General features: G+C 41.9%; 1 protein-coding gene across 1 annotated transcript in view; it reads left to right on the top strand.

Annotated features, from left to right (window-relative positions):
• LOC126416071 (T-complex protein 1 subunit alpha) overlaps nucleotides 1-12,592 on the top strand; it is an 82,101-nt gene that overhangs the window by 39,547 nt on the left and 29,962 nt on the right. The window contains exons 7-9 of the mRNA XM_050083556.1: nucleotides 1,834-1,916; nucleotides 2,005-2,145; nucleotides 7,796-7,907. Of these exons, the coding sequence (XP_049939513.1) occupies nucleotides 1,834-1,916; nucleotides 2,005-2,145; nucleotides 7,796-7,907 (336 nt within the window). The remainder of the gene's footprint in view (nucleotides 1-1,833; nucleotides 1,917-2,004; nucleotides 2,146-7,795; nucleotides 7,908-12,592) is intronic.

The following is a 12,592-nucleotide window of genomic DNA, read 5'->3' as shown; positions in this document are numbered from 1 at the left end:
GCTGCAGTGGTATTTGAAATCTGTCCATAATTGTTTTTTACTATGCTGGCGCTGATTTTGGCTCCCTGACCAACAAGGATGATGGTAGTATGTGGCTCGACACCTATTTTAGTATCAATTTCACTTGTTAAGCACGTGTTGTCATTGTCACACTCCTCGTGTACATTGTCCCAATAGTAGAGTGTATGACACCACACTCCACTGACTCATCTTGCGGAAGCGCTAATATTTCATCTGCCACTTCTTTCTCACTGTGTGATATTCCTTAGGTTCCTTTCTGATGAAATGTTAACTTCAGCAACTGTTGTATTAGACATAATGCAATGTTTGCTCTGTTCATTGTTGCTGTTGCTTTGTTTTGTATCAACAGCACTAGCACTGTAGTGCCATTGTGAGTTACTTGTTGACTAAGCTGTTAAACTATGCTCTGTAGCCTCATGCTGTGCTCACCACTAGATAGCTCCAAGCCTGCACCCTGTTGCCATTAGTAGCCAATCTTGTGGTTGCATTGCATGGTAGACAATAAGTGGGATGTTGAATGCTGTAAACATCATTGGCCTCGTGCTCGAGTGATTCCTTGTTAGCCTTTTGTCCTCTGCTGTAATCTCGTGCATTCATCTTTGGTGTCATTTGTGTGTCCATTGTGTTTATATTCCCTTACCACTTACACTGACTTTAGACTGCCACTTTGTCGTCTCAAGACGGATGACCTTGCTTTCACATGGCTAAACTACTTATGTGTATGACAGCTTGCAGTTGCAGTATTGCCAGCATTCAGTTAGCCACACTTGACAGTGCTCTACACATACTTCCAGAACAGGCAACATAGCAAGTGTGTGGCACTGGAGAAAGTAGCAGTATTGGTTGGTGGCTTGCCCCATCCACTTGTCTTGCTGAAACATCAATCACATTATTTTAGAAAGAAATTAAAGTATAATTATCTTGTTTCTATTACATCGTCATTATCATCTTCAGTCATTTTTCCATCCCTTTTATTTTGGTTCCCCCCATCACTTTCTAATTAAGTTTCTTGTGGGAGCCGCCTCTTATCTCAACACAAGATTAGCGAGTATCATCTACAAATAATACTCCAGCCGTTGTCAGTATGCTGTAGGGGTGTCTGTCAGTTGTATCCCTTTCGTGGATAGTATTACAAAATTGTCACCAAGGGCAAAATGTCTATTAGACAGGTATAGCATCCTGCACATCAAAACAGTTGGATTCAAAAGCTGCTTTATCACTGGTGACATTTGTATCTCTCTGCACCAACCTGTCTGAGTAAAATAGGCAGGAACTTGACTTTCAAGCACATATATCCTCACAATCTCCCTGTGCTTAATCTATGTTCGCATTTGTCTTCCTATGTTTGACATCTTTTACACTGCTGCTTTTACTCCTCCATATTTCTTTCTTCTTGTGTTCATTTTAACAGCTGGTTATTAGTTTCCTGACCATCCTCTCTCTCCATTCGTCCTTCCCTTGTGCAATATGACCTCCTTTATCTGTCCTATTTGCTATCTGCTGATGTAGGATTAGTGATACAAGCTAAAAACAGAACATTTTTGTGTGGTCCTAGTAGAAAAGCTAGGTCTTTCTCATTGACTGGAAAATGCCCACCCAGTATGTGGTGACTACAAGCCACAAGAGATCACCAGTCCTTCGTGTAATTCCTCATCCATGAATTTGTGTTATGCAGTGATTAATTATCTCTACTCCTACGAGTTGTACTTGAGTTTCTCTGGAATTTCCTGCAATATGAAGCCTCTATAGATAATCTGTTAATCTGCTGGTATCACATAATGATATGAACTAAGAAGTTTTTTATTTTTTCAGCAATGCCCAAAAGAGTAACAAATGCAAAAATTGTGTGCCTAGATTTCTCCCTTCAAAAAGTAAAGATGAAGCTTGGAATACAGGCAAGTTATTCTTAAATGTTTTGAATTTTTAATTAAAAACTCTACAAACCGTTGAACTAATCTCAGTGAATTTGGCTTGTTGATATAGGTTCTTATAACAGACCCAGAAAAATTGGAAGGAATCAGGCAACGAGAAGCGGACATAACTAAAGAAAGAATTCAAAAGATTTTAGCTGTTGGGGCTAATGTAATATTGTGTAGTGGAGGTATAGATGATCTTTGCCTTAAGGTAAGTCAAATTGTTATGTATCTTAATATTGTGTTCTTGGAGATACGTGGTATGTGAAAAAAAAATACAAAATTTGAATTGTTACAGAAAGTTAGTAAACTAAATGTTCCAAGTCTTGGTTAAGAGAAATTTTCATATCACTGGCCTTTAACATCAACACATTTCAGAGTATGGATCAAGGAGGATTCTGTAGCTCACACCAAAATGTGCTATGGAATTTCTTCACGCACTGTTGGAATCTAATACAAAAGCATATCCACATTAGATAATTTATGGTGACTTCCAAATTTACTGTGACCCACAGTAAAAAAACAAATTGTGTATGGTCCGGAGAGTGTGCAGAAGCTCGATTGGTATCCTGTGTCCTGTCAACTGGCCTAATACGTTTCGATCCAGTTATGCTCATAAACCCCTATGGTAGTTCGTAGGGGTGCCATCTTGTTAGTAGTAAAACCTAATACCATCTCTCATTTCACAAATGGAAGAGAGAATCTAATATGCAAACTTGTTAGGTACTTTCCTCCAGTTACAGTGCCTACAAAACGGAAAGGCCAGAGTGTCCCAAAGGAGACAACCACACCACATACTCACTCCAGACAAATTCAGCCTTTTCAACAATGTGGTGGTTATCTTCAACCCATATCAACAGTGCCATTAATTGAATTGTGCTTCATTCGTCCAAATAACATTGTCATAAATCCCATTTCATGCGTAACCATCCCCTGAATTGTTTCACAAAATTGTTCACTATGCTGTGAGTTATCACCACTTAGCTGTTGCACTAGCTTTGGAATGAAAGAATGCAACCTGCTTCTCTTCTAATAACTCTTCATGCTTAAATTATCCTGGCCTTCAAGATTTTTGAAATGAATTCTAAAATTGTTCTAATGCCATATTAGAGGATTCATCATTTGTAACTGTAAGAGATCAGCAATTCTCCACATCACGTGCTGTTTCATTGATCTCTAATTTCTCATACACCTGTAATTGATAATCTTGTAACTAAATAAGTTCCATTTTGGCTGTCTTTGAGCAGCAGCAATTATCACAAATTTGCAATATAATGTAATACTGTGCTTCTGCTCTTCAAAGTTCAAACATGTGTCTGCCATCTTGACATTATCCCTGGCCATTTAGTGGGTTAGACAGTTAAATCTATAGTTCTACTGCTATCTCTTAAGAAAACATGAAATTACTTTCTCACTGAAGTTTGATCTTGTAGGAGGTAAAATAATTTTTCTGTGACAATTCAAAGTGTTTGTACTTTTTTGTCTTACCTTGTACTTGTTTATCAGACCTTGTTGATGCAATTTCTTGAATTTCTCGAATATTGCTTAGTGCTCAGCATGTCTATGTATCTGGAGGTTATCTGTGTAGCTGTTAGTGCTACTTTTGACTCTTACATTCCGACGTACTGTTCACCAGAATTGTTTAGTGCCACTTTCTAGAATTATATATGTCAGCTGTTCTGCCATTAATGTAATTAAGCATTATGTAAACTTCAAGAATTATTAAGACAGGTACAGTAGTTAAGATGCACTCTGGGCTTGGCAAAACTTTCTTGTGATCTTCTTGGAGCAGTTTCTTTACTGTCAGTGGTTTGCCTTGAAAATGATATAGATATTCCTCATAGTTTCCTTGGTGCACAGCAGGTACACGATTGTAATTTAGAAAGTGCAGAAAAATATTTCTCCGTGAAAGACCTGAAGCTCTTGTTTTAACAAAACAGTGTGGCAATACAAATATTCTACAAACAAAATTCCATCTCACTATCAGAGTTGATGTGTAGTTTCTTTACCTATAATTTGCGCACTTGCATATTGCAAGGATCATTCCTCCTCCTCCTCCTCCTCCTCCTCCTTCTCCTTGTCCTTCTGTCTGACATTGTGGCATGTATTCAAACCTAGGGCTAATAATCATCGCCATGACAATCATAGATTTTAAATATGATTATTGATTTTGTTCTGCCATACACGTTTTAAATAAAATATATTGTAAATGAATATTGAACATTGGCATGAGCAAAGGTACCACTCAGTATACAAAGGGGTGTTGAACATGGACATGCAAATAAAAAATGTTGATTGCTATAGTTTATTACCAAATGTGGGTCCTTCAGAACATGCATAGCACTTCTGCAGTCACTCTTTCACTGCTGCAGGACAGTCCAGTTGGAATTCATATTGGACAGCTCAGTTGAACAACAAAAATGCTTATGGGCTGTTTAATGCCTCATACAGACAATGAGTTCTCACCTTCATTTTATGTTTCATACTAGTCATTATTGTAAAGATTTCTGTGGGAATGCAAAACTAACTAAATGTTATAGGACTGCTGCAGTTGTCACTGCAATTTTCAATTTTTCTGTCTAAATGACAGGTTAATTATACTAAAAACTAATTTCTGCCAAATAATATGTTCAAATGGCCAAGGGTGTTGCTCAGTGTAGAGCATAATCAGGGTTGCCACAGGTTCTGTAAATTAGGGAAATCAGAAAGAGAGGAAAAAACACTGGAAAAAATCTCATTTTTTGTCTTAGTAGACGAAATGGTTTGTTTACTGAGGTGCTGTGCATCATTGCTGGCCAGGCACAACTGAGCATATGTGCTGCTTTCCTATTCCCTCATTCCTACTGCTTCTCCCCTTCGTACCACTCCCATCAGCTTGCAGTCAGTACTGCCACCACTTCTTTTTGTTAGCCTCGCAGCTCCTGATGAGAGGCAGGGAGGCATGAGGGATAGTACGTTTGGATCTGATTCTTGGAGACTGTAGACACTGGCTGGAGACAGTGGTCATGTGTGCAAGAATTGTCTGAGTGATTGTGCATGTGCGCACGGGTGTACACTTGTTTCCTGACAAAAGCTATTTCTGAAAACTTTGTTGTGAGAGTGTGATTGTCTTTTCCACATGCCTGTCTATGGCTCAGCAATAATCTTTACGGTGAGTTGCTACCTATCCTCATTATTAGTGATTCGCAGAGTATTTGAACAAGTTACCTGTTGCACGAATTTATCACCATGGTCTCATTTCATCAACGTGCTGTCTGTGGCTCGTGAATTGCTAGCCACGTGAGTGAATTTCCATGACAGGCCAAAATTGCAGGCCATTTCTGCGGATATCTCTAACAGATTGGGCCTGCCGATCTGAAGTCCTTCGGTTCCCACTAATGTGCAGGCCCTGCCTGTCGGATATAATTTCACATATCTGTCCGCAGGCTGGGTCTGTTTGTGTGTGTGTGGCGTAATGCGGTGGATTTTCATGGTTTATGCATGGACCCAGGACTGCCGTGCTACTCAACAGGCCAGAGGCCATGGATTTCAGGAATTGTAACTGTTTCACTGCAAGTATGTTATACAATGTGGTGTATTATAGACACTTTATTTGTTCTAGTACATTTTGGCACCCTGAAAGTATTTTATATATTAGAAAGCGTGGACGATAAGGGGGAGGAAATTGTCAGTTGCTGGTGGTTTGTACGCCATGTACTCACATTTCTCGAAAGAAAAATCTCCAATACCTGTAAAATAAGACATAACACAGTGGGTATTAACTGATGATAATGAACATACCAGAACCAACTTTTTATTGGCGGTCACCTACAGTGTTGGTTTACACAATTCTTCACCACCTCATACACTTCTTTCAACAGACCTACTTTTTTCTTTACTTACTTATGAAATCAGTGAAGGTATTTTAAATGAGCCTTGCGACTACAAGGAAATGTTTATTTTTGTTACCAAGTATGTTTTGTTTTATTGAAAACCACACCAGGTACGACAGTGAAAAATGCACCACATAGTAGAGCACCTCAAAGGATTTATATTCCTGCGTCAGAAGTGCCAAGTATCATCGCCAGAGTGCAGCATGGTGACATGAAGTGAAAATGATGACTTCACAGCAGTGCACACAAGCAGTAGTGTGGTTTGCAGAAACAAAATCACAAATTACTGTGCAAAGAAATTATCGTCGTTTGTATGAATGTGATCCACCTGATGTGAAAACAATTAAGGAATGGTATAGGAAGTTTCTGGCAACAGGAACTGTTCTGAAGCATTCTGATGGTGCACATTACAGAGTTTCAGAAGAGACAGTGGAGGACATCAGACAAACTTTTCTCAGAAGCCCACATAAGTCAATTTGGCAAGCATCTAGGCAACTTGATGTACCTCGATCAACATTGCATTGTGTAGTTCACCAGCGTCTTCATATGTGTGCTTACAAAGTGCAAATTCTGCAACATCTGACGCCGAACGATAAACCACACTGATAAAAATTTGCTGCGGTTGTGCTGCAGTGTATTGATATGGATGCCAGCTTCCTGGAAAGATGTTTCTCAGATGAGGCAACCTTTCGTCTATCAGGAAGGGTTAATAGGCATATAACTTGTGGATTTTGCAAACCCCAAATCCGAATGTTGTCATTGAAAATGTTCATGATAACCCTAAACTAAACGACTGGTGCGGGCTAATGCACGACAGGATTGTTGGACCGTTCTTCTTTGCAGAACAAACAGTGAATGGGTCAGTGTATGTGGACATATTGGAGCAGTTTGTGTACTCTCAGATACAAGACTTGCAACCAACATCATTTTTCAACAAGATGGGAGATCTGCTGCATTGGTCAACAGCTGTTCAGAAGTTCCTGGATAGGAAATATCCCAATTGTTGGATCAGACGCAGAGGACCCATTGCCTGGCCACCACGTTCACCCGACATTACGCTGCTTGATTTATACATTTGGGGATTCGTGAAGGACCGCGTGTATGCGACCAAAGTGGACATATTCCTACTTTGCGACATCATATCACTAATGGAATTGCAACAATAACAGATTAATTGATACAGAGAACTTGGCAAGAAATTGAATATAGACTCGATACTCTTCGTGTTACAAATGGTTCACATGTAGAGGTGTATTGATGATAAATAAATAAATTCTTTGAGATGCTCTACAATGTGGTGCATTTTTCATTGTCGCATCTACTGTGTTTTTTTTTCCCCTGGGTCTTTGAAATCGGGGAAGTTTGAGTGGGACACCCTGTAAAATAAAATCAGTGGTCTTAATGAAACACACATGTCGTATGGCTTGCTTCCTCCATCTAAAAATAGTTCATTACAGATGATGTTGTGAGTACTGAAGATTTTTGCTCACTTCAGGAAACGCCTTCTGCTTGCAAGTGTTTTTTAAATAGTTCCTTGTTTGCACTATTGTTTCGTGCAACATAGCTGCAAAGCAAGATTTTAAAGTTATGTCATAACTCCCCTTGAGATCTCAAAATTTGTTTTCAGGGGAAAATGCTAAAATGTGTCCGGAAATTAGGGAAATATCAGTGAATTTCACTTGGGGAAACTTCTGGCAGCCCTGATAATGTACACTTATATAGTTATTTCATCACATATGTATCTTTACAGCAGCAGTGTCTAATGTTGCATTTTCAAGGTTTTTTCCTTCACATGCAAGGAGTTGAGTATTGCTTCATTTAGTGGTCTTTATATAGTGGACAGTTTAGGATTTATAATTGGTTCTATACGAGTGGAAAGATACTTTGATGGAATGTATGTGTGTACATCGACTGAAGTTATTCAGGAACTTCATGCATGCATGTTTTTTTATTTTATTTTTATTTTTATTTTTTTTTTTTTTTTTACAGTATTTTGTGGAAGCTGGTGCCATGGCTGTAAGGCGTTGCAAGAAAGCAGACTTGAAAAGGATTGCTAAGGCTACTGGTGCTGCATTTGTGACATCCTTATCAAACATGGAAGGTATTTGACTGTTGGATGTATAATGTAAATGCATAGACAATATTTCCTCTCCTTCTTTTAAATGCCACATCACTCTGCATGGGTTAATCTTGGAGGGAGTAAATTAAATGGCAAACAAAAACATCTCAAGATGTGACTCAAAACTGTCATTGTCATTATTTCCTCGGAGAACGTAATTGGTTTGGCAACTCCCAAATGAGCAGCAAATCCGGATTTGAGATTGGTACAAAATTTCATTAAGCACGTCATTTTCTTTACATTGTACATTGTTCTATGATTGTATAAAATAGATCATTAGTGATGAGTTAAAATTGTACTAAAGAAGTGCTAACCTCGACATCTAACTTTCGTAGGTAAGTTACCAAATCGAGCCATCTGAATGCGGGTCATAAATAAGTTTGTCAGATTCTGCAGGCTCTTTCCCTTCATGTGGAACAAAACAGCTCAAAAAAAGTTTAACACTTTCTTCGTACCTCTCAATGCAAGAGAGCTGAGGTCTAAGGGAACAGGGAACAAAAGGAGAAGTCCTATGGGAGGGGGAATGACTCGAACAGAAACAAAATAAAAAAAAGCATTATGTTAGAAAGTGCATATTTCCAAATTTGTGAAAACAAAATCAACTACTAGGTAACATTTGATGCTGTGTTATTCCACTTTGTGCATTGTAAAATGCTAGGATCTTCGTTGGCATGCTGTCCACAGGGTGTCAAGGTGTTGATAAAGTCGGTCCAACACTTTAATGGTGGGGATGCTGAGGTCATTCAGTGTGTGACCAGCAGCCGTGAGATAATGCACTGTAAAGCCCATCTCACACAGAAAGAACCGTATTCCGAAGGAAGGGGTACTCTGAATGGCAGATTAGATGTACTCTACACCCCACCACTACAGTACAACCTTTGGAGACAGAAGTGGTGGAGGAAGAAGTAGCCACTGTATTTATTGCATACACTGGCACACTATTGGGGAAAATCAGGCGCATATTAAAGAAACACGAAGTTAAAACTGTCTTTTGTCTGCCCAATAAAACTTGAGCGTTACTGGGAAGTGTGAAACATGATCTCCACTTGCGGAAGGCTGGTGTATACCAGATTCCTTGTCAGTGTGATAAGACTTATATTGGACAGACATTGCGTACCATCAAAGATTGCTGCCGAGAACATCAAAGGCACACATGATTGAAGTATCCTAACAAGCCAGTGGTCACAGAACTTTGTTTGTCCAAAAAACACAAGATGGATTATGAGCATACCAAGAGCTTGGCCCAGACTTCTAAATACTGGGACAGCATTGTCAGAGGCCATCAAAATTCGCACCAGAGATGAACTCAACTGAGACTGTGGTTATAATCTTAGCAAGGCACAGAAACCAGCACGGAGTATAATTAAAAAAACACTCAGCAACGAAAATGATCTGCCGAGCTGGGTGGATGTAGCAACTACACACACTGCCACAGATGCCGACCCCTGCGCCCATACGGGGTGTGTAACGAAGATGGCCACCAGCCCTCAGGAGCCCATTTCCTTTGCGCACCTGACGATGACAACGTGTCTGATCGCCAAAATATTGTGCCTGTTGGCCACTATCATCCGGCAGTACACCTATGGACTCTTTGATCAACAAATACGGCGGGAGAAACTGAAGAATCAAAGCATTATTAATTTAACTGATGCATCTAGGAAGAGCTGTTCTTACATGTGGAGAAAACTCTGTTAATTTGACAAATATTTGTACTGCTTCAGCATGTGAGCTTGTTGTCGCCATTCCCTGCTAGCCAACAATTGAGCATGCCAACTAGCAAACTCAACAGTGAATATTACTCTGTGTTAGACGGGCTTAGGATTCACCTAATTCCAGACATGCTTAATTGGGTTTATATCAGCAGATACCTCACATATTTGGTCAGTTCCTGCCTCGTGAAGGAACATGTTCAGAAGGTGGGTGCAATGTGTTTGTGTGTTACCTACAGTCTTTAAAGACAGTCTATACTGAAATGTTGACTATAGGTTGGCGGATTCTGTCTCGATACTGTACAGCATTAAGTCGCTCTTGAGAGTGCTGAGAGGTGTCCGATACCTGTACACGGTACTGGACTAATACGTAAGTGACCCATCTCAATGGTGGTCACATTGGACAACCTGCCTCAGATTTACAGCGGTTCCTGGCCTCATCTACACTCTTCTGTGACAGTTGCCAGTTGTCATATAAAGCCTGCACTTGTCAGTGAAGAGAATCAAATGCCATTGACTCATGTTATATTCCAGATATTACCCCCCCCCCCCCCCCCCACACACACACACACACACACACACACACACACACACACACACACACACACACACACACACACACACACCAGGGGGTCCACAACTCTTTTGTGGATACGTGCGTAGCGAGCACGAGACCCCGAGCTAATGTGGCCTTCCGTCCTTTCTGGGCTGCATACCTTCCTTTTCCGCATCCTTCCCCATCCCCCATCTTCACTGCCCCCTCACCCCTGCCTCTTTCCTTCCCTTTCTCCCCCTCTGGGAGTATGTTTTGTGCCTACGTCCGGAGACAGACGCTCGAAAGTGTAACACATTCTTCGCTTTCTCTGCTTGCAAGTCTTCATCCTTCCTTTGTCTTTACGTTTTTCTTACCTCTTCTCTTTACCCTTTTCTCCGCTGCGGTGTTTGAGACCCCTCTTCTTTCCTTTCCCTTTCTTTGTTTTTTCCTTTCTCTTTTTTCCTCCCTGTGCATGTCTGAAGGCCTACCCACGCATTTCCATGCGTAGCCAGTGACGGGGTAACGCGTAATTTCCTGCCCCGGGTAGACAGGTAGGACATGTACGTACCTCCTGGTAACGGCCAGGCCCAGGGAGGGGTGATTACCCGAGCTGATACCTCGAAAGTGCCGATTGGTCCCTCCGTCCGTTTTTCAGGAGGTGTGAACAATCACCTAAGGCAGGAGTGCCCTCAGAGGGGGGCCCCCATAAGGGAGGAGCGCGCCATCGGAGACGCCGGTAATCATCGGGGATACTTCCGCAATGGTTTCCTCATCTTCTACTATATCTGCTCACAATCGCAAGTTCAAGGAGTCTCAGCCACAGACAGTTCTTCCATCGTTGCCACAGTTCCTTGTTGTTTCTCGTTCTGACGAAGATCACGACTTCTCCACGGTCAACCCTTTCATTATTCAGAAAGGTGTCAACGCAATTGCAGGTCCTGTAAAGTCTTGTTCCAGATTACGAAATGGCACCTTGTTAGAAACAGTCTGTGCCCTCCAGGCACAAAAATTGCTGCGTACTTCACTGCTACACACCTTCCCAGTCTGGGTGGAAGCGCACCGCACTTTAAATTCCTCACGTGGGGTTGTTTACACACGCTCCCTCGACGGATTGCCCGACAAGGAAATTCAACGCTACCTGTCTGACCAGGGCGTAAGGGCTGTTCATAGTCATGAAAAGGGTTGACACGAACATTGTTCCAACCCGTACTGTCTTCTTGACATTTGACAGAGTTCAATTCCCATCGAACAAAAAAGCGGGCTATGAGATAATTTCCGTTCGCCCTTACATCCCAAACCCTACGCATTGCTATCGGTGTCAGCGGTTCAATCATACCAGCCAGTCCTGTTACCATCTGGCCTAATGTGTCACGTGTGGCAAGGATGCCCATGAGGGTGCTTGTCCACCTCCATCCCCCTCGTTGCATCAACTATATGGGTGACCACGCTGCTTCCTCTAGAGATTGCCCCATTTTTAAAGACGAAAAGCTCATTCAGGAAATCAGAGTGAAGGAAAAGGTGTCGACCTTTGCTGCTCGAAAATTATTCGCCAGTCGAAAGCCCATTGTGCCTCAGACAGGTAAATACAGCACTGTCCTTGCCTCTCCTCGGCCAACAAAGGAGGTGGCCACACAGATTTGTGATCCCACCTTTAGTGCCATGGTCGTCAGATCGGCCAGCGCAAAGATCACCCGTTCAACCTCCCCACTTTTGCCTGCTCACTCTGTGGCTCACCCTTCATCGGGTTCTGCTAAATCTCGAGCACAAAAGTCAGACACCCAGACTTCCAAAAAAGAGCCTACTCGTGAAGATTTTTTTATGTACCCCAACTTCACAACCATCGGTTCCTCCTACATCTAAACATCCTGTTTCCAAGAAGGCTAATAAGAAACCCAGTTCCTCTCCTCCTCCGCCATGGCGTGTCTCTTCTACAGCACCACCTGGCGGTAGCCGCCCTCGGCCGTCTTCTGTGTTGCTGAGGCGCACTGCTGGTGGCCGATCAACCGGCTGATCGCTGGTGGCAGGAGCTGCTCCTGAACAACCTATGGATCAGGATCTTCTGCCTTCGGCTGAATGCTGTTCCACGCTGTCGGTCGCAAGCTCTGAGCAGTCGTTGAGTTGACGGCAACCTTGGTCACATTCTTCCATTTTCTGTCCACCCTATGTCCATTATCCATTGGAATATCCGCGGCATTCGAGCCAATCGGGATGAATTGTCGATCCTCTTAAGATCCTACTCGCCGGCCATCTTCTGTCTTCAGGAAACAAAGCTGCATCTCCACGACCGCTTTGTTCTCCCCCATTTTCAGTCCGTCCGATTTGAGCTCCCCTCTGTTGAAGGCACTCCAGCACATGGAGCACTCACGATTCTTCTCCATGATACTCTCCATTATCACCCAATCCCCTTAAACACTTCCTTCCAA

The sequence above is a fragment of the Schistocerca serialis genome, chromosome 1, assembly GCF_023864345.2.
Source record: "Schistocerca serialis cubense isolate TAMUIC-IGC-003099 chromosome 1, iqSchSeri2.2, whole genome shotgun sequence".
Taxonomy (NCBI): Eukaryota; Metazoa; Arthropoda; class Insecta; order Orthoptera; family Acrididae; genus Schistocerca; species Schistocerca serialis.
This window is presented reverse-complemented; position numbering and strand designations above follow the sequence as displayed.